At 38.0% G+C, this 22,238-nt stretch overlaps 5 protein-coding genes across 9 annotated transcripts; 3 read left to right on the top strand and 2 right to left on the bottom strand.

Annotated features, from left to right (window-relative positions):
- The first annotated feature begins 81 nt into the window (after positions 1-81).
- LOC106440801 lies at positions 82-2,500 on the top strand. Its single transcript, XM_013882540.3, has 7 exons — positions 82-582; positions 665-1,032; positions 1,116-1,416; positions 1,504-1,740; positions 1,825-1,979; positions 2,072-2,149; positions 2,236-2,500. Exons 1-7 carry the CDS (start codon positions 306-308, stop codon positions 2,314-2,316), a joined length of 1,497 nt encoding a protein of 498 aa, XP_013737994.2. The 5' UTR covers positions 82-305; the 3' UTR covers positions 2,317-2,500.
- A 749-nt stretch (positions 2,501-3,249) lies between these two features.
- Positions 3,250-6,418, bottom strand: LOC106440803 (heat shock 70 kDa protein 6, chloroplastic). The gene is made up of 8 exons (XM_048763315.1): positions 5,751-6,418; positions 5,418-5,670; positions 5,251-5,330; positions 5,002-5,144; positions 4,806-4,904; positions 4,491-4,680; positions 3,953-4,351; positions 3,250-3,788 (listed from the first exon to the last, which is right to left on the bottom strand). The coding sequence occupies exons 1-8, from the start codon at positions 6,312-6,314 to the stop codon at positions 3,381-3,383; spliced, it is 2,136 nt and encodes a 711-aa protein (XP_048619272.1). The 5' UTR covers positions 6,315-6,418; the 3' UTR covers positions 3,250-3,380.
- Positions 6,419-9,370: 2,952 nt separating this feature from the next.
- Positions 9,371-10,262, bottom strand: BNAA03G46640D. The gene has a single exon (XM_013886063.3). The coding sequence runs from the start codon at positions 9,912-9,914 to the stop codon at positions 9,531-9,533; it is 384 nt and encodes a 127-aa protein (XP_013741517.1). The 5' UTR covers positions 9,915-10,262; the 3' UTR covers positions 9,371-9,530.
- Positions 10,263-10,900: 638 nt separating this feature from the next.
- LOC106440804 lies at positions 10,901-15,537 on the top strand. 5 transcript variants are annotated; one of them, XM_048763309.1, is made up of 7 exons: positions 10,901-11,091; positions 11,177-11,343; positions 11,473-11,634; positions 11,719-13,907; positions 14,210-14,371; positions 14,520-14,661; positions 14,959-15,537. In XM_048763309.1, the coding sequence occupies exons 2-4, from the start codon at positions 11,203-11,205 to the stop codon at positions 13,822-13,824; spliced, it is 2,409 nt and encodes an 802-aa protein (XP_048619266.1). In that variant the 5' UTR covers positions 10,901-11,091; positions 11,177-11,202; the 3' UTR covers positions 13,825-13,907; positions 14,210-14,371; positions 14,520-14,661; positions 14,959-15,537. The 5 variants fall into 5 exon arrangements, with proteins under 5 accessions (XP_048619266.1, XP_048619264.1, XP_048619267.1 ...); XM_048763307.1 differs by having other exon boundaries at positions 14,204-14,371; XM_048763310.1 differs by having other exon boundaries at positions 14,168-14,371.
- A 3,247-nt stretch (positions 15,538-18,784) lies between these two features.
- On the top strand, positions 18,785-21,970 carry LOC106440805. Its single transcript, XM_013882546.3, has 3 exons — positions 18,785-19,170; positions 19,285-19,509; positions 19,595-21,970. Exons 1-3 carry the CDS (start codon positions 19,030-19,032, stop codon positions 21,701-21,703), a joined length of 2,475 nt encoding a protein of 824 aa, XP_013738000.2. The 5' UTR covers positions 18,785-19,029; the 3' UTR covers positions 21,704-21,970.
- Positions 21,971-22,238: the final 268 nt, after the last annotated feature.

Genomic DNA, 22,238 nt, shown 5'->3' with positions numbered 1-22,238 from the left:
GTCTATGCAAAGGTCAAACCTCAAAGCTTTGTTCCTAGTTTTCACTTGCAGAGCGTTGCGCTGAGCTGAGCTCCAATGAGAGTTGTGGCCACCAAGCTGTGGAGAGGTCTGCACTGAGCGTTGCACCTTCTTCAACGCCAGGGTCATCATATTAGGACAATAATATTGAATTTTTATTCTATATTTCCAAATTTTCCCTGATTTTTTTTTTTTTAAATCCGTATTTGACAAGTAAGCCCACACAAATACTAGGTTTTATTAGGCGCGTTAGTTTGGTGTATATAAAACAAAACCTAGTACTACGGATGGAGGAAGTTGTGTCTGAGATTTTGTTAGAGAGGATGTCGGGGTACGATGCGGCGAAGACAGAAAAAATAGGGGTGTGGTGGGACATGAATGACTGTCCGATTCCGGAGGGGTATGATGCTCGTCGGGTGCGTCCAAGTATAGAAAGGGCGTTCAAGGAACGAGGCTACTCTGGTCCTGTCTCCATCACTGCCTATGCCGACCAAACACAAACCCCTAGCCACGTCCTGCGAGGGCTCTCTTCCACTGGAGTCGCTGTTGCACATACCAGATCCGGTTAGTCTTTCTCTGGTTAGTATATATAACAAAAAAAAAGAACCTAGACTTAGACATTTATGTTACTTCCGCCAACTCACAGGAAGCACGTGTTCAGTCATGCATCGGGATATGGTGGAATGGCGAGGTCAAAATCCACCTCCGGGTACAATCATGATCATATCGGATCAGGTGAATGGTGACTTCTCCTGGGATCTGGCCAGGCTACAACAGCGCACTAGATACGGCCTTTTCCTGGCTTATTCAAAGAAGCAATGCAATGATTATCTCCTGGTCTATTTTGCAAATTGTCGCTGGGAAAAATTACTAGAAGAAGGAGGCGCACCACCTGTTGTTGTGGCTGGTGAATTATCATCTGCTGCCATGTTTTATTGCAAATCGTGCAATTTCGATTGCCAAAGCCTGAAGAAATTCAGGAAGCATCTATCCAGTTATAAGCATGGAATGGAAGTAAGCAAGCATTCCCTCTCTCTCTCTATCTCAAATACTTTTTTGTTTAATGCTCTGAGCAACAACTCTTTTGTCAAGCGCAGGACGCTATAACACCTCCGGTCACAAAATTCTTGTTTGCAACGAAGTCGTGGGCAAGGAGCTACCCGGCCTCGCCTGAACACGCCACAGCTAAAATACATGTGCTGTGGGACATGAACGACTGCCCGATTCCTGAGGGATATGATGCTCGTCAGGTGCGTCCAAGTATAGTAAGAGCGTTCAAGGAAATAGGCTACTCTGGTCCTGTCTCCATCACCGCCTATGCCGACCAAACACAAACCCCTGTTCACCACCTTCTAGCGCTCTCTTCCACTGGTGTCGATTTTGCACATACCCTTCCCTGTTAGTTAGTCCACATTTCCCTGTTATTTTATTATTATAGTTTTTCAATTTTCAACTGAAATTATTATTATCCTTTTGTTGAGACAGGGGTCCATTACAGTCGCATGATTACAGATTTTGAAATATGGACGAGAGATAATCCTGCTCCGGCTTCAGTTATGATCATATCGGATGAAGTGGCTTCCAGCAAGTCTCGTTCAAAAATTATTTGTCTGAAACTACAAAAGTTTAACTACAACTGTTTTTTGGCCTATTCAGTTAGACCTTCTGAAACGCCACTCCTGGTCACTTCTGCAGAATGGCTCTGGGAAAACTTACTTGCAGGTGTTTTGTTTGTTCTCTCATCTTCTTCCACTACATAACCACCAAACTGATTATTACGCTGAGCTTTTTGTTTTCCTTTCCCAGTTTCAGAGACAAGAAGACACATTCTTCACAAGTGCAGTGAAAGTGAAAGAGTTGTTGCATCTACCGGAATGTTTTGTTGCAAATTGTGTTTTTGTGATTGCAAAAGCCTGGATGCTTTCAATAAGCATCTCTCAAGTAAAGAACATAGAAAGGAGGTACGCGCATCATCCTCTTTATCGATAGATTGTCTCTAACTATTCGAGCAACAACCTACCTGTTTTAACTCTTTATACTCGTTGTCCAACAGGAGCACAGAATGCTTGCGCATACTCAATCTTTTCGTCGCAGTCTAAGGCAATTTAAAATATCCAAGTACCATGATCAGGCAAGTTTTTTTTCTTAGATTCTCAACAAAATGTAAATACATGTCCAAATACTCAATGTTTCATTTCTTATATACATCACTTATAGGTAGGATGTCCTCCCAAACGTATGAGGAAAGCACCCCGGAAGGGTTTTCTCCCAAGACCATTACGTTTTACTAGACGTTGAAACTGTGTTTTACTAGACTGAAGCTCGCTCTTATCTTCCTTTCTAGTCTTATGTTTCCCTTTGACGTATTTATTTCTAGTTTCCCTTTGCTTGTTCAACCTAATGCTTGTTTAAATTAAAATTAAACTGAATTGTGTGTTTTACTCTTCTTTTTTTTTCATTGAATTTTTTTTTAGTATGATTATGATTTAATGTGCAACTAGTTGTTTCGCATGGGCAGGCATAAACATTTTGTAATTATTTGTTAATATAGATTTACTAATTAACAGACTATAATGATAAATTATTATTTATGTTTACTTTTTTAACCAATTTTTATTTATGTTTTTATTTAAACATTTTTACGTATAATTTTCTTTTAAATTTTTTGTACACTTATTTACTATTAATAGGTAATCTTCAAAATCACTCAATGTTCAATTTTCAGTTATATAAAATTAAGATTTTACTTCATTAGTATTTAGTTATATGTGTTTCTATTTTATTTTATTTTTAAATTATTAAAAGATATTTTCCAGATAACAACATAGTATATATAGTATTTTTAAATTATTAAAAGATATTTTCCAGATATCTTTTTATTTTGAAATTTATTTTTGGATTTTGAAAAATTATTTCGTAAATAATAGTATAGAATAAATTTAATCATTGTGATTAATCTATCGGGATAATGTGAAATTTATACATATATTAAAATTTTGAAAACTACATTTTTTCAAATTTGATATACGATACAATTTTCTTGATTTCATGGACCCTCTGTACATCCTTGTATTAACAGAGAAAAAGTTTATCAGATTAGCATCAAAGCGTGTGATTTTTAGAATAGGTGCAATTTATAAGTTTTTTGGATGTATATGTTAATTTATTTCATTGTAACAATTTTTAGAGAAAATGTAGCCCAACTTATTAATGAAAAGTTGATTCCAAGTAATATTTGACCGCGACATATTATTACTCTTTGTAACGCCAAATAATTGTCTCACCCAAATCAAAGCCTACAAAATCATGTGAAAACGGGTTTTCATTGGATATTTTTTTGAACAAAACCATCTTTAGTTTCATCATTTGCTGTCCGTGAAGTCAGCATCAATCACATCATCTCCACCTTTACTTGCTGAAGCTGCTGATGAAGCATCTTCACCTCCGGGGGAAGGACCTGCACCTGCTGCTCCAGCTCCAGCTCCAGGCTGGTTGTACATCGACTGACCAATCTGCATCACTTCTTGGTTAAGAGCAGCCATTGTGTCCTTGATTTCTTGAGTGGTTCCACTTGCAAGCTTGTCCTTCAGCTCTTGTAGCTTGGCCTCCACCTTCTCTTTCACTTCACCTGGAATCTTCTCTCCGAGTTCTTTAAGTTGCTTCTCTGTCTGGTACACCACTGAATCCGCTTGGTTCTTTGTGTCAATTGCTTCTCTCTTCTCCTTGTCATCCTTTGCAAACCTTTCTGCTTCTTGGACCATTTGCTCTACCTGTACCGTTCGTTCACAGCCACTTTTGTTAACATGAACAGAAATGAATACTAGAGAAACAGAACACTAATATGATCATGGACATATCTACCAATGCGTATCAAAGTTATAGACATAGATATTAACTAAAGCAATGTGGTTTTGATTTTGTAAATTGTACGAACCTCGTCCTTGGGCAATGTACTGGCACCGGTAATGGTGATGTCTTGTTTCTTTCCGGTGCCTTTGTCACTGGCACTGACGGACAGAATACCATTGGCATCAATGTCAAATTTGACTTCGATCTGTGGAACTCCACGTGGTGCTGGTGGGATACCATCTAGACGGAAGCTGCCAAGAGACTTGTTATCCCGGACAAACTCCCTCTCCCCTTGGAGCACATTAATCTCAACACTTGTCTGTCCATCAGCGGCAGTCGAGAATACTTCTGACTTAGAAGTAGGCAGAGTTGAGTTCCTTGGAATAATCTTGGTCATAACACCACCAAGGGTTTCCAAACCAATGGAAAGCGGTGTCACGTCAAGAAGGACAATGTCGCTCACATCTCCAGCCAGAACACCAGCCTGTAATCAAAATAAAATGACACTTTATGAGAACTCAACAAGTTTTTCGCCACAAATATGTTTTTGATGTTTGCACATAAATTGTGTTAGTACTAACGACATAAAATAGGATGAACATTAAAAGGTCACGAGAACACACCTGGACAGCGGCACCTAGAGCTACAACCTCATCAGGGTTTACTGTGACATTGGGTTCTTTCCCAGTCAGCTTCCTGACAACTTCCTGAACAGCAGGAATACGTGTGGATCCACCAACAAGGATTACTTCATCAATATCTTTAAAGCTGAGCTTTGCATCTCTCAGCGAATTCTCAACGGGAGTCTTACACCTATAAGACAGAGACAGCGATAAGAAACTTAGGCCGCCATAGTTAATCAAAAGCATTAAAATGAACACATAGCAATAGAACGACCTCCAGATATTAATACGTCACAACAGCTATGAGTAAATTACCTGTCGAGTAAATCAGAGCATAGTTCTTCGAACTTGGCACGTGTGAGAGTGGTTTCTATGTGTTTAGGTCCATCAGCTGTGGCCGTGATAAATGGCAAACTGGTCACAAAAATTCATATCATCAGAATCCAAACGCTTGAGACAGTACCAAGTACAACTACCAAGTCATAAATTTGGGCTACAAAATTAATCGTACCTCATATTTGTCTGAGTCAGCGAAGAAAGCTCGATTTTAGCTTTTTCTGCTGCTTCTGTCAGCCTCTGAAGTGCTTGTTTGTCTTTCAGAAGATCAATGCCTTCATCTTTTTTGAAGTTTGAAGCAAGCCAATCAACAACTCTCTGCATTCAAAAGTTAAATCTATCAAATAAACCACCAAAGAAAGAGAAAACAGATCCAAAGCTTTTTAATTAAGCAATTTAAGATTCACGTGCACATTAAACCCACCTTGTCAAAATCATCACCACCCAAATGTGTGTCACCAGAAGTAGAAAGTACTTCAAACACACCATCACCAACCTCAAGCACTGTATAACAATAAAAAAAAAACACACATATTAAGACATGCTAAACATCAAGAGCCAAAACCATAGCAAAACGTTAAAGTCAAGTACCTGAGACATCAAAGGTACCACCACCAAGATCAAAGACTAGAATAGTCTCATTGCTCTTTCTCTCAAACCCATAAGCCAAAGAAGCAGCCGTGGGCTCATTGATAATACGAAGAACTTCCAACCCAGCAATACGACCAGCATCTTTAGTAGCTGTCCTCTGCGAGTCATTGAAGTAAGCAGGTACAGTAACAACAGCCTTGGTCACTTTCTCATTCAAGAATCTCGAAGCATCATCCACAAGCTTCCTCAAAACCTACACACACACAAAACCCCATAAGAAAGTAACCAATACACAGCAAAAACTCCTCAACAGAATCTCAACTTTTCAAATACCTGAGCTGAAATCTCCTCAGCAGCAAACTGTTTCCCAATGGCTGGACACTCGAGCTTAACGTTCCCGTTATCATCCTTCACAACTCTGTAAGACACCTGCTTAGCCTCCTCATCAACCTCATTCATCCTCCTACCGATAAACCTCTTCACCGAGAAGAAGGTGTTCTCCGGATTAACAACCGCCTGCCTCTTCGCAATCTGCCCCACGAGCCTGTCACCGCTCTTCGTGTACGCCACCACAGACGGCGTCGTCCTCTGACCTTCGGCGTTCGTCACAATCGTCGGCTTGCCTCCTTCCATCGCAGCCACGGCGGAGTTCGTCGTTCCCAAATCGATCCCGACGACCTTCTCGTTCGCCACGCGGACCGGGCCTACGGCGTATCTGGAGCCTTTCCGGGTGTTCATTTTCAGGAAGGCGGAGGTCTGGGCAGAGAAAGGACCGGCTCTGGTGCCGAAGAAGGCGCTTCTCGGCTTGAGGTTAGCTTTGCCATTGAGGTTCCTCTTGGAAGAAGCGGCGAATCCAATTCCGCCGAGGACGTGAATCTGGGCGGTGGAGGAAGCCATTTTTTGAGGTTACGAGAGAAGGAGAGGCGACGACGTGAGAAGAGAAGAGAAACCCTAGTGGTAGTGGTAGGTGAATAGGAGGAAGAAGATAAGAAGACGGTGGAGACTGGAGTGTGGCGGTAGAAGATTCTGGAAGGGGCCTTCTATGGGCTTTATGGGCTTCGATAGGCCCTTTACTGTATTATTTCCCTTTTACACAAAACCTACATTTGTCTTTTTCAAAAGTCTGATGGGTGTATTTATTTAACAAGATTTTAGTGAATTAATTTTTATTCGTGTTTTTGGTTAACTTTGAGGTTTTAAATTTTGATTTACTAAAACATAGTATAAATAAAAGTACCTGATTTGGAATTTTTATTTTAATAAGATAGATTTTCACCAAAAACCTTCCCCATAAATTTTTAAGATTTACAACTTAAAATTTTCCAATAATAATAACAATAGATTTAATAATTACAGGTTTAAAAGTTTAAAAACATAATTATTTCAACACAAATTACTTTGAACTCCGAGAAGACATTACAATAGTTGTGGGTGTCGTTGCCCCCACTCAGAAGTACGTAGATTTATGCATTGTTCTCTTCGTTGATAGATTGTAAGACCAACATTATCGGCGTATTTTACATACATTCTTAGTGTAATTTTTTTTTAAAATAAACCAATAATAACGAAAAAGAAGAGGGACGTAGACTAATTAAGAAGTTTTCGACCTCGTCTTTAAAGAGCATGTGTCATGGCGTGGTAGGTAAAACGAAGGGGTAGGGTAAACTCGTGTTTTTCTCGCGTGGTGTCTCTGGTCTCCGTCTCTCTCTTCCTCTCGACGGCGATTTCGACGAAACCGATCTATCTACGCCGAATCGAAACACCGATATATATCCGCTCAATCAACACCTCTCCTTTGTGTAATCCGAAGGATCTCCGCCGAATCGAAGCTAGAACAGGTATGTCCTCATTCTCCGTCCTCCGTTTTTAAGATTTGAAAGTCGATCTCTCATTGCATGCTTCGTGTTTGTAGGGGAAAGACGAGTTCGAAGGAGAAATCATCCGGCGCCTCTCCCAATTCTCTCTCTATCCGCTCAATCAACGACGATCTCTCCTTACCTCCGTCCGGCAATCCAATCGAACTCGAAAGCAGGTTAGTGTTTCTTCTCTGTCTTCCGTTTAGCAATCCAATCAAACTCAGAACTGGCTTGAGAATTCTAGGATTGAGTTTGAGTTTTAACTAGGTTGAGTTTTAACGATGGTGTGTGTTTGTGATTCTTCGTGTTCCCTTTAGCTTGGTAATTTTTTTTATGATTGTATGCTTCGAATTTATTCAACATTCGGCTTATTTGTGAATTCCTTTGAGTAAATAATTCTATACTAATTGTTATTTGTGAATGATTTAAAGCTATAGTTATGGTAGCTTTAGGGATTATAGTGATGAATTCTTTTGTGTCTTATACGGTAGCTTTGGGTTGTCTTGATTCTTTGTGATAGAATTAGTAGAAAGAGCTTGTGACTTGCGAAATGTAGACTGATATTTAATGAGTTGATAGGTTTGTGGTTGTCTAATAACTTGTACTAAATGGTTGGGTCATTAATTCTGATCAGATAAAATGTAGACTGAGAAGATGATGTGAATGATTAAATTGTATTATGATCATAATATGATAGTCCAAGATGAACGAGATTCAGACACTGTTGAGGAATTTCAAGATGAGGATTTTACATTTACTGTTAAAAAGTCTACAAAACCCCCCCAACACTTCTGGTCGTCGGAAAGAAGTTCGGGATCCACAAACCCATCTACAATTAAAACAAGATTTGATTGAAAATATATGGACTAAATTTGGACATCTTCCAAATTATATGTAGTTTTTACGTTTCTATCAAATGAATAAAATGTCTGTTTGATTTTATTTGAATCTGTATTTTTTATGATATGTAATATAATGTTTTTAATAATAAAATGTTGTTTGTTGTTTCAATTCAAATTGGTGATAAGTTTTATCAAATATTTTTTTACTACTTTAAAAAAAAAAAAATTTAACCTAAGGACCAATTAAAAATCCCACCAATATTCACAAATTTCACTAAAGTCCCGAAAAAAAGTCCTAAGCTACAAATATTACTAAACAACTCTAAGGACTTTGTTTCAAGTCCCACCAATGTTGTTGCTCTAATATAACAAGGATATGCTTCTATCGAACGACAAATATATGTTCACAAGCATAGCTTAAATAATAGCTTCTCACGAAAACAAGTCAAGATCAAAGATTACTTCTATTGTAGGAGCTAGTCAGCTAGATAGTGTTATTTTGTCAAAAAAAAAAAAAAAATCATCAGAGAACATATATACGAGATGTTTACAAAATACCAAGAAGCAATTCCATTAGATTTGAAGCTTGTGGACTTCAAAACTGCCAATTAGCTCGTCGATATTCCTCGTAATAAGTTTTTCTTTTTGAAAAAGCATTTGAAGAAACTAATGGTCAGATTGTTCGAACGTGGGTTGGATGAAGTTTTTCTTTTTGAGAAAACGTGGGTTGGAAGTTTTTCTTATTTTCATAGTTAAAATGTAGTGATCTAAAACATTTTCTCTTAGAAAATGATGGAAAAAAAAATCGAACTCCATGTGCAAGTGCATGGGTCTCGACGACTCTTGGTCGACTTTTACACTAAAGGACAATCTTGGAGTCAAGGGTCATCATCTTCCAAATAAAATTATATTCAATTTATTAATCTTAATGTTATATGATATGATCACATGTATAGAATATTATCTTTAGACAGATTTTCTTGTTGTTTATATGGATTCAGACTTGCGAAACGCAATGGGTGATCCATAGTATCGGTTTGTAAACGGATACACTCCACTCCACAACTTTGAATATATACGTATACATTTGGTTTGTAATCTTCCAAATCTGTTGTTTATATGTATATATATTGGTCTCAAGATTCATTAATCAATACAAGAAAATATTCATACTCTCTTAGATTTCTTGATAGTTTTTGAGTTTCAAAACAAGATACAAATCTTAAGATAGTATAATCTTATCAAGAAAGCAAAATACGTCAAAATCAATGATAGAATATTTGAAACAGTCGATGATATTGTAAGATACATTTTCTTGTATTAAACGTTTCATAAAAAGTGGTAAGACTTCAATCGGAATTTAACAAACATATCTATATTATATGGTAGAGGAAAACAAAAACAAAAAAAGAGTTTTAAGAGATCCCAAAGAATCGCTTACAAGCCTTTACGAATGCTTTTTTCTTGATGCTGTTGCTCTTCTTCTTCTTATGCATCCTCTCTTTATCATCATCTTCTTCTTCATCTTCATCTTCATCTTCTTCATTGAAAGGAAGAGGAAACGTGGCAGAGCTCTGGTCATAGATTCTACAGTAACGTTCAGAGACAGACGAAGATCTTCTCATAGACATAGCAGTCTTCATTGGTGAGCGAAGCACTTGCCCTGATGCAGCCACTGACCTGTTCCTGCTCAGCCTCGGTTTCATCTCAGCAGTTTCTTGATCGGGTTTCTGGGTCTGCAAGAGATCGACCGGGTCGGGGTTCTGGTCGGTTGAATCCATTTTGGAGTAGCCATTCATGTTGTGTTCTCTACTTCTTCTTGACCAATGTTATGAGGATAGATGGACTGATCTAGCTAATGGGTGCCTTTTATAAATGTGTCGAGGTCCATGAATCGTGTAATTTTTTAATTAATATATAATATTCCATCTGGTGGAGATTGTAATTACGTTTTTTACGCTGGGGCATGTGCACTTGTCTGGCAAATGTTTGGCCTTACATGCAATGGATTGAAATAGCATTCACACTTCGTGTATCAGTAATATGCTGTAAATAATTGGGAGACTGTTAAATTATTTTATAATTTTGGGGTAGCGTAAGTTTCCATTGTACACATGTAAACACCCTTTGGCAGTTCTTGAAACTTTGGAAGTTCTTAACTCGCGAGTATATTGGTTTCACTTGGTCTTTATTCTATTTTCATTCTAAGTATCTAAGTGAAAAATAAGACACACTTGGTGTTTGAGTCCACTGTCATTTTTTCACAAAACTAATCTATAACATCGTATATTTCTCAAGCTTAATGCCTAACATGTTTTATACATGAAAACAAAATTTAAGACTTGCATTTTTACTAAGTAATTCAAAAATTATATTCTCGCAAAATGTTCAGTTTATATAAATTTTAATCACTGCCCTTAATTATATAAAATATAATAAAATTTTAGAAAACATCGGTGATCTACGATAATTTTATAGAAAAATAAAGTTTTTAGTTTATTTTGAAGTAAACTGAGAGTTGATGTCAAAGCAGTTCTCATTTTTTCCACTAACCTATTTCAATTGAATTGGTGTGAGTGCTCAATTGAATGAATAACATACTGATTTGAATTCCAAAATTGGTCAACCTAAACCAATAAAGACCAAGAAATTTCATATCAATTTGAGGTTTAAGGATAAACATGAATTCTGATAAAAGTACAATTTGGGCCTCGTCCATTGGGCCTTAGTTATTTATAGGCATAAAGCCTGTTAGTTATCTTCCTTTATATGTAATCACGCAAACTTTATGGAAAAAAAATTAACAAAATCAAATATCAAAATCCCTAAATTCTCTTTCTTTCTCTCTCACTTCTTCTTCTTCTACCTTGCTCTTCGTCAATTCTCCCCCCTCTCTCTCTGTCACAGCCCGATGAGCTTACCTCAAGCTTATCAAAATCCTCACCGGTTTAGAAGTCAAAGGAGTTGACCAATTGGGTGAGTTTCGCAACCTTAGAGCTTTGAACCGGTTTACATAGATTCTCATTTCAAAAATCACAAATTGAATTTGGTGGTTATATAGTCTCGACGACGGAGAAAATTGAGAAGATGGATGACACTGAGCTACGCACGAGCATCGATCAGAAGATGGACGACGCTTCACCCGCAAATCCTGCCCCACCACCCTCCTCGAATCATCAGATTGAAACCCTAGAGACGGAGCTCTCCGCCAATCCTAACAACTGCCAAGTAATAATCATAATCCCACGTTATCTACTTTCCCTTTTGCTCACTTAGAATCCTAGGAAGGAATCAGATTTTGCCAAATCTTCGTTCAAAGATGATAACTTTCACGCTTGACGATCAACGTTATTGCAGACTTCTGGAGATCCTAGCCGTGGAGGAGCGTGTGTAGAAGAAGAGTCTTTGGCTAAGAGTAAAGGTCAAAATGTGAATGACATGGACGCAGAAGATAAGAGTGAAACTGAAAAGGCAGCTAATTTAAATAAAGAAGAGGCAGAAGAAGCCCAACCAGTGAAGGTAGGTCCAATTTACTGAGAAAAGATATTGAAACAAAATATGATCTTTTTGCTGATACAAGCTTATTATTATTGTTGGTGGCAGGCACAAGGTGTAAGCTCTAGTAACCTTCTTAAGCTCGATAGTGTTGAAGGCCCATCAGATGCTCCGCTGAGTGCTGAGATATCTAAGGAAAAGCAGACAGGAATCTCTGGAAATTTTCTTGGTGGAACTGGAGCGGTCTCATCTAGTTCGGTAGGACATGTAGCTGTGTCTTCTGATTCTGTTATTGTCAGTGTGGAGTTGGAGAAAATTAGTCTTTTGCAGAGTAGTCTTGATTCAAATGAAGTGAGCAGGAATGCGTCTGAGACCGTATGTGCGTCGCACGATGTGAGTCTTGCCCATAGTAGCGAAAATGTGCCTTCATTGACTCAGGTAACGGACAACCAGGATTCTGACAGTTCGTCTAGATTATCAGGTGGTCATGGTAGAAATGATAAAGTTGCGAATGACAGTATGACTGCTCATGCTGGGAATGAAGACAAAAAAGAATTTAAGGGACATTTAGACACAGAGAAGAGAGTGAAACGGAGAAAAAAACGCAGGTCTTCTAGATCAATGACCATATCCCAGCGCCTTGGAGCAATCGACAAAACAACGGCTGATATTGACCTTGGTATCTTGGATGCCTTGGAGATCGCTACCAAAGTTGCACAGGAAGTGGCAAGAGACGTAGACTCTGGGGAAGCTTCCCGAAGTTCTTCAGAAGAACTATCTGATGAAAGCGGGCAGTCTGATTCGCAACACTCCCACGATGATGAGCTACACACAGGTTCTCCATCTAAAAGATTATCAGTGGGTGAAAGTCATTCCCTTGAGGAACCGCACGATGTAATGGATGAGAAGAATAATAAACGTGAGGATGGGATGGTGAACACTGATGATGTTAAAGAGAAGCACCTGGCAGAACCTGCTAAATCCGAGGTAGGGAGAGAGAAAAGCCCATGTGGCTTTGACCTCAATGAAGATATTGGTCCTGATGAGACCGATGACATTATGTCTGTTTCATATTCTGGTATGCCTGCAGCAGCACCGTTGCAATTGGAAAGATCTCTTAGTGCGAAAGGTTTGGCTGCTTGTAGTGTATCTCACTCGGAATCACCTCACAAAGTTCCTAGCGGGGATTCAAGAGAAAAGCAGGTGATATGTGTCGATCTGAATTTAGCTGATGTAGGAGATGATCAAGTTGAAGATCAAACTCCCTGGAAACAGTTTCCTTTCTCCTCATCAAGCTCTAGGGGTGGAGAGTACTCACGTGAAGCTAATTTCCGGGGATCAAGCAGGTTCAACCTGGATTTGAATTGTACAAACGAGGACGATGACATTCCTCCACCTTCTGAGTTGAAGATGGAAACAAGATTGTTTTTAAGTCACAATGGGCAGCAAAGCGCGTCACCTTCAGTTTCTCAGCAATCAGGGAAGGAAGTAAACTTCGACTTGAATGACAGGCCACAGTTTTTCATCGATTCACGTGATCAGGGTCCCTACTATGGGCAGCACCCGTGGAGCACAGCCTCCTATGGAGGGCACAAAGTGGATGAACCGGTTATCTCTCTATTGGGTACAAAAGTGGACGTTGACAGAAAAGAGACTGTTTCCCAGATGGCTTCGTTCCTGTCCAATGGTAAGTCCCTCGAGACAGCAACAGGATTATACATGGGAAAAACAGGAAACTCTTTGGGTTTAGCACCTGGAGTGTCCTTTTCTCCAGCTCCTGTATATGGGTACAACGGATTTACTGGTCCTCCTGGGATGTCAATGTCATCATCGGCCATGTATGTTCCTGGAACAGCTATTCCATACATGGTGGACGCAAGGGGTACGCCAGTGATGATGCCTCAAATGATGGGATCGACTCCATATGCACAGCCACCATTTCCTCAACAGCACATGTTCATGAGCTTGGCGGGTGGATCGCATAGTCTGAATGGATCTGTGCAGCCACGCTTTGATCAAAGTTATGGGTTTGGGGGTGAGATGGGAAACCGAGAGTCGCTAAGTTTGAGGCAGTTTCTATCACCTGGACAAGGCGAAGCTATGGGAGAGCATTCAGGAGCAAATGTAGAGCCTTCATCGAGCTTATCTATTAGCATTGGTGGAAAGCGGAAAGAGCCGGAGACACGTTGGGAGTTCCCTCCTCCATGGAGATGAGTGATTCGCAGAAAGTGGAGATTGGGTTCTTAATAGGTGGATGGATTGGTTGATTGGTTAGAGAATAACAGAAGTGTTGGGAGGTAACTTATAATGTCTTGATGAACTTTCTTCTTCTTTTTTCCCATCAGTTTTCCCCCTTTTTCAGGTTTTTATTTCGTAACATATATAGGAGGATTAATTCAAACATTGGTATATCTCAAGCTTCTTCTTAACCTTGTTTTGTATTTTCTCCATAAAATAAAACTATAGTTTTGCGTTTCAAGTGTTGCTTTATGTTACTGTAGCAGTTCTGAACTGTTTCATACAACTCTTAAACCAACCAAACAATGGTGGTTCCTAGAAACAGAGTTTGAGCTGTTGTTTGTGTGGTTCCTAGAAACAGAGTTTGAGCTGTCGTAAAGAACAATACTTGGAGAATATCTAGCGGTTCAAATTATATGCATAATCAGACCAATATCAAAGCAGCTAAACGTAACAGTTGGGGAAGTAGAAGAAGCACCCAGAAACTCATTTTTAGCCTTGGAAGTCAGACGCAATAAAGAAGGTATCATCCAATAATAACATCTTCTCTACCTTCCATTTGCTTGAAATCTTCTCCCACTCAGAATCTGGCAGGAAAACAGATTTTCTTTTACCAAATTTTCATTTAAAAAAATGATAACTTTCATGCTTGACAATCAACGTTATTGCAGTATATAAAGCTTCTCAGGAATTATGCAAACCTTGAAAAGCTAAGACAAGCAAGGGAAGCTATGAGTGCCGTGTTTCCATTAAGTCCTTCTCTGTGGCTTGAATGAGCAAGGAATGAAGCATCTCTAGCCTCTAGATGAATTAGTATTTGCTCTTCTTTGGTCTAATGCTCGTACTTTCGACTTTGAATTAGTATTTGCTCTTCTTAGTCTTTACTGTTACTGTAAATGAATCTGGAAATTTCCTAGTTTCCGTATGATCATGCTTAGATGAAATCCTGTTGGAACTTGAGTATATTTTTCCAGGTGCATTGATTGGTAAATCTGTTCATCATAGATATCAATTATGCATACTGCCGATGACTATCTGCTGCTATTTTATGTCTTAGTGAAGCATGCCAGTATGGTGGATTAATATTCTTGATGCTCTTGTGTCTCGCAGGGACTGGCATATGTTGACTTTGTGGATGATGAGGACTTTGCAGCAGCTATAGCAAAGAACAAAAAGATGTTTCTTGGTAAGAAGATCAGTATAGAACGGTCAAATCCAAAGAAGGGTAAAAAGAGGATTTCAGTCGGCGTGGAAATTGGGAGGAATCTGTCTCTCTTCCTGGTTTTCCTCAAGTCTTGAGTTCATACTTTATCTGGTCCAAAGAATTCTAGCCTGGTATGATTGCTTTCATAGAAGGTTCGAGGAATTCAAAGGACACATCTCGAAGTTCTGAATAGGCGAAAGCACCTTGGTCCCTTCTCTTCTCATTCCCTTGGATATAGCTTTTCTTGTTCTACTTTATTAACGCACTCTGAAGAAAATCTTATATTGTAGACTGACAATATCGCATCTGAGACTCAAAAAAGCAGAGACAAACCCGTTCAAGGGGGCTGAGTGAGTTTCCATTGTATACATGTAAACACCTTTTGGTAGTTCTTGAGATTTTGGAAGTTCTTAACTCGCGAGTATATAGTATATATACTGTAAGGAGGTGTTATTGGTTTATATATTTTTATTGATTTAGAAATCCATATAGTATTTATAAATCCAAGTAAAATATACAAATTTTCAAATTTTCTCGGATTAGTATTTACAAATCCGGAGGTTTTCTTTCGGATTTGGGCCTTTGTATTTTTCACAAAGAAATTCATGCAAATCCATTCAAATACATTATGAAATCAAATTTATTAGTAAATCCGTACGATTGAATAACACTTGATTTGAATTAGAATTTATGAATCATTAAACGAATAACACTTGATTTGAATTAGAATTTATGAATCATTAAACGAATAACACATAATTTCAATACATATTTTAAAATCGTAGAACCAATAACACTAGATTTAGTTTGAATTTTTAAATCCATCAAAATACACCAACCAATAACTCCCACTAAGTGTAAGCACGGCGTCCCTAAAATGTTGGGGGCCATAAACATTTTATTAAAGTTTTAACATAAAATTATTTTTTACAAATTTGGAGACCTTTTTCAAAGTAAAATTTTCAAAAAAAAAATTGGAGACCCTATTCCAATATTTCACTTCACTATGCTCAAGACCATCCATGGCTGTAAGTCATCTTGAATCCAATTTCAAGTTATGGTCTCACTTGATTCTTGTTCTATTTTCATTTTATGTATCTAACTGAAAATAACACACATTTGGTCTTTGAGTCGTTGTCTATTTTTTTACAAAAACTATCTATAACATCATACATTTATCAGGCATTAGTGTATAATGCATACAAAAAATATTAAATTAACGGTTGTTTTCGCAGTTGTTAAAAAAGACTTATATTCTCCCTAAGAAATTCAAAACTTACATTCTCACAAAATATTCAGTTTATATAAATTTATATGGCTTTTAGAAATATATAAAACATAATAAGATATTTGGTGATATACTATAGTATTTATAGTTTAATAGAAAAATAAATGGTGCCTAACTGAGAGTTGATTTTAGAGAAATTCTTATTTTTCACTAACTTATTTCAAATAATTAACCAGAGTTTTTTTTCACAATTAACAAGAGTTGCATTTACCATTAAACTTAGTAGGAGATAGAGAATTGGGTTGAGTGTTTAATTGAGTGTAATATAGGAGTACTAATTTGGAAATGTAAACGAGGTCGATAGATGTGAATCGCGAGTGGGTTTGAGTTCCAAAATTCGTCTACACTAAACTATTCAAGACCAAGGGTCGGATTGGTAAACACTTTCGCTTTATGATTTGGTTTTAAAAATATGACTGTAGAGAATTTAGCTTTAAACGTTGTGACTGTTATTTTGAAAAGTTTAAAAGCTTGATTGACATCAAAAACTTTAGAAGCTGCGACTGTTATAAGTATATATTTCACATTCATTTCCAAAATCTATAACTTATTTTTTTCTATCTACTTTTTATTTATCAGTAAAAAATTAGCAATAAATATATTTTATTATTTATTCTAACAAAAAATATTATTTTTATTATTTAAATAAGATTACATTTTATTAAATATAAAAAATAAGATTTAACGGTTGCTAATGTTGTTTGCAGTGTTCATCTCGAACACCTTCCATGTATTGTTTTGAACTGAGATCTTGTTCAATCGTATCTGGAAGTTTTTTCCTCATTTGTCATTTGTTCATTTTCATTTTCTTTTGACTGAAAATTAGGATCCACAAGATTTGATTTACAAATAAAATTATGGAGAACCATGGTTGCCACCACAATTTTTTGCATATGTTATACCTTGCTTCGTCTTTGACAATACATCATTTTTTTCTATACTCCAAAAGTTCTTTCTATCACTGAACGAAGTCATGAATGGTGACGATTAAAAATTTCTCTGTAGTTTCTTTCTTCTTGTTGATTTTAGAACTGATTTAGATGATACTAGTGTTCTCCCGTGCCATGCACGGATCAATTTCCCTGTCTATTAAATTACTTGATCATGAAATTTTAATATATCTTTCACTAAAAATTAATAATCTAGTCAAATATTCGATAAACATGATAAGAGATGGCTGCGTTCAAACAAAGAAGTTGCATTTACTCTAGAAAATATTCATCACCTTTCTATGGGATTCATCATCTTCCAAGCTCTGAAGATCTCTATCATTGTTTTTTTTGTGGTGGCTACACTTATTATTCTATTTTCACCTAAAGATGATTCAAGATTCTCTAATGTGATGAAAAATATCTAGAAACATTAGTTGTTTTTGTATCCTTCCCCCTCCCCCCCTCCTCACTAACAATTAAGATCTCTATACTTTCGACTCTTGATATGGCAATGTAAAATTGACCATGAATATATTTCAACATGAGATGAACTCTGACCTTGACTAAAATAGATGTAAAACTTAAAGATATTAAACGTACTATTAGAATGTGGGTTACAGGTCTGTATGTTCCTTTTGAAATACTAAAACTAATGCAAAAGATAGTAATTACGTAAAGATAAGCCAAAAAACATACCTGTAAATATTCAATTTTAGATAAAAGAATTGGAAACTCAGATACTAACGTTTGTCCTTGATAAGCATGGGGATTTGATAATGGAGAAGATAGAAAATATAAAACAGAGAGTGAACTAAAAGATCAAAAAGTATATAGGAGAAGAAAACCGTTTGAAATCATGGTGATTTTGAACGTGGATTCTGAGAAAAAATAGGATAGAGTTGCTGGAAATTAGGGATGAGAATTTGTTTTAGATAGATTTTTTTAATAAAATATATTCCACATGTGACTTGTGCTTTAGTATATAAGAGATGTATTTCCTCTATAAAGACAAAGATATCTACGGTGCAATGCGTATTCTGAATCACCTAAATAATACTTACCATCAGATGGATGAGGAAAATTAGTATCATCTAAGCGAAATAATTTTGGCATTGAGCAAATCCTAAAACCTTAAGCGTTCACGTTTTTTTAGAAAAAAATAATAAAAAGAAATGGTTTAAAAGCATTAAAAAGTGGCTGTTGAAAATAAAGAACTAAAAACCAGTTTTTTTTTTGTTTAAAAATGGCTTTTAAAGCTTTACATATTTCTAAAGTCTAAAAAAAATTTATTGGCAATTTTTCGGCTTCCAGGACTTTACACAACCACAAAGCCTCAATTTACCCGAACATCAACCGGGCCCCAAAATTATTTTACAATCAATGTGAGGTTAAGGATAACCGTGAAATCTGATAAGAACCATTTGGGCCTCGGTTTATTGTCCATTGGGCTGTTAGTTATTATCTTCTTTTGGTTTATACTTTATATGTATGTAATCACGCAAACTTTATGGAAAAAATCAACAAATCAAATATCAAAATCCCTAAATTCTCATTTCTTCTTCTTCCTTCTACCCTGCTCTTCGTCAATTCTCCCTCCCCCCCCCCGATGAGCTTACTTCAAGCTTATCAAAATCCTTACCGGTTTATAATTCAAAGGAATTGACCAATTGTGTGAGTGCGTTTGCATAGATTCTAATTTCAAAATCACAAATTGAATTGGTGGTTATATAGTCTCGACGACGGAGAAAATTGAGACGATGGATGACACTGAGCTACTCACGAGCATCGATCAGAAGATGGAAGATCCTGCCCCACCCTCTGCGGATGATTCCGAGGCTGCCCCATTCCTAGGTTCGGAGCTCTCCGCCAATCCTCACAACTGCGATGCTTATGTCCAAGTAATAATCTTCTCCCTTTCCCTATAACCAGCTTTCTCAGAATCCTAGGAAGGAATCAGATTTTACCAAAGATGATAACTTGACAGTCAACTTTATTGCTTTGTGTTATTGCAGACTTCTGGAGATCCTACCCGTGGAGGAGCGTGTGTAGAAGAAGTCTCTTTGGGTAAGCCGCCGCAGATGAGTAAAGAAGATAATAGTGCAACTGTACCAAACAAAATAAGCATTGAATCAGAGTCTGGAAAGGCAGCTACTTCAAATAAACAAGAGACAGAAGACGCACAACCAGTGATGCAGCCAGACGAGTGTACAGCTTTTCTTTCTAATCTCAGTGCCAAGGTAAGGTCCAATTTACTGAGAAAATATATTGAAACAAAATATGATCTTTTTGCTTATACAAGCAAGCTTATATTGTTGGTGGCAGGCACAAGTTGCAAGCTCTATTAGCATTCTTAATTCAGAACGCGATAGTGTCGAAGGTCCATCAATTGCTCCGGTTAGTGCTGAGATATCTAAGGAAAAGCAGCTAGGAAGCCCTGGAAATTTTCTTGAAAAGATTGGTGGAGCTGGAGCAGTGTCATCTAGTTCTGTAGCTGTGTCTTCTGATTCTGTTATTGTCAGCATGGAGTTGGAGAAAAATAGTATTTTGCAGAGTAGTCTTGATTCAAATGAGGTCAGCAGGAATGCGTCTGAGACCGTATGCGCGTCGCACGATGTTAGTATTGCCCATAATAGGGAAAATGTGCCTTCATTGGCTCAGGCGACGGACAATCAGGATTCTGACAGTTCGTCTAGATTATCAGGTGGTCATGGTAGAAATGATAAAGTTGAGAGTGAAGACAAAAGAGAAGGTAAGGGACATTTAGACACAGAGAAGAGAGTGAAACGAAGAAAAAAACGCAGGTCTTCTAGATCAATGACCATATCCCAGCGCCTTGGAGCAATCGACAAAACAACGGCTGATATTGACCTTGGTATCTTGGATGCCTTGGAGATCGCTACCAAAGTCGCACAGGAAGTGGCAAGAGACGTAGACTCTGGGGAAGCTTCTCACAGTTCTTCAGAAGAACTATCTGATGAAAGCGGGCAGTCTGATTCGCAACACTCCCACAGTGGTGATCTACACACAGGTTCTCCATCTAAAAGATTATCAGTGGGTGAAAGTCTTTCCCTTGAGGAACCACATGTTGGAGATCACCTGGAAGAGAAGAATAATAAACGTGAGAATGGGATGGTGAACGCTGATGATGTTAAAGAGAAGCACCTGGCAGAACCTGCTAAATCCGAGGTAGGGAGAGAGAAAAGCCCATGTGGCTTTGACCTCAATGAAGATATTTGTCCTGATGAGACCGATGACATTATGTCTGTTTCATATTCTGGTATGCCTGCAGCGGCACCGTTGCAATTGGAAAGATCTCTTAGTGCGAAAGGTTTGGCTGCTTGTAGTGTATCTCACTCGGAATCACCTCACAAAGTTCCTAGCGGGGATTCAAGAGAAAAGCAGGTGATATGTGTCGATCTGAATGTAGCGGATGTAGGAGATGATCAAGTTGAAGATCAGACTCCCTGGAAACAGTTTCCTTTCTCCTCATCAAACTCTAGGGGTGGAGAGTCCTCACATGAAGCTAATTTCCGAGGATCAAGCAGGTTCAACCTGGATTTGAATTGTACAAACGAAGAGGATGACATTCCTCCACCTTCTGAGTTGAAGATGGAAACGAGATTGTTTCTAAGTCACAATGGGCAGCAAAGCGCGTCACCTTCAGTTTCTCAGCAATCAGGGAAGGAAGTAAACTTCGACTTGAATGACAGGCCACAGTTTTTCATCGATTCACGTGATCAGGGTCCCTATTATGGGCAGCACCCGTGGAGCACAGCCTCCTATGGAGGGCACAAAGTGGATGAACCGGTTATCTCTCTATTAGGTACAAAAGTGGACGTTGACAGAAAAGAGACTGTTTCCCAGATGGCTTCGTTCCTGTCCAATGGTAAGTCCCTCGAGACAGCAACAGGATTATACATGGGAAAAACAGGAAACTCTTTGGGTTTAGCACCTGGTGTGTCCTTTTCTCCAGCTCCTATGTATGGGTACAACGGATTTACTGGTCCTCCTGGAATGTCAATGTCATCATCGCCTATATATGTTCCTGGAACAGCTATCCCATACATGGTGGACCCAAGGGGTATGGTGGACGCAAGGGGTACGCCAGTGATGATGCCTCAAATGATGGGATCGGCTCCATATGCACAGCCACCATTTCCTCAACAGCACATGTTCATGAGCTTGGCGGGTGGATCTCCTAGTCTGAATGGATCAGTGCAGCCACGCTTTGATCAAAGTTATGGGTTTGGGGTTGAGATGGGAAACCGAGAGTCGCTAAGTTTGAGACAGTTTCTATCACCTGGACAAGGCGAAGCTATGGGAGATCATTCAGGAGCAAATGTAGAGCCTTCATCGAGTTTATCTATTAGCATTGGTGGAAAGCGAAAAGAGCCGGAGACACGTTGGGAGTTCCCTCCTCCATGGAGATGAGTGTTCACAGATAGTGGAGATTGGATTCTTAATAGGTGGATGGATTGGTTGATTGGTTAGAGAATAACAGAAGTGTTGGGAGGTAACTTATAATGTCTTGATGAACTTTCTTCTTTTTTTTTTTCCATCAGTTTTCTCCTTTTTTCATGTTTTTATTTCGTAACATATATAGGAGGATTAATTCAAACATTGATACATGTCAAGCTTCTTCTTAACCTTGTTTTGTATTTTCTCTATAAAATAAAATTATAGTTTTGCGTTTCAAAAGTTAAAGAAAAAATGTTGATTTTGTTAAAAATTATGATTATCCATTGTCCACCTAATGGACACTTGTCTTGGAAATGAGACTAACTTTAGATAATGATTATCCATTAAGCAAAATATCTTGTTTTGTCTTTTTGTATTAAGTCGGTCAACCTAACCGACTTCTTCCCTTATATATATTGCTCTCATGTTCATTTGTAAAAGTAAAGTCAATAAGAAGAGAATTAATATGACCATCTTTTGATTCTCTCTCACGTTTGTTCCTTTTTAT

Source organism: Brassica napus, chromosome A3 (genome assembly GCF_020379485.1).
Source record: "Brassica napus cultivar Da-Ae chromosome A3, Da-Ae, whole genome shotgun sequence".
NCBI lineage: Eukaryota > Viridiplantae > Streptophyta > Magnoliopsida > Brassicales > Brassicaceae > Brassica > Brassica napus.
The sequence above is the reverse complement of the archived record's forward strand: the minus strand, read 5'-3'. Positions and strand labels throughout refer to the sequence as shown.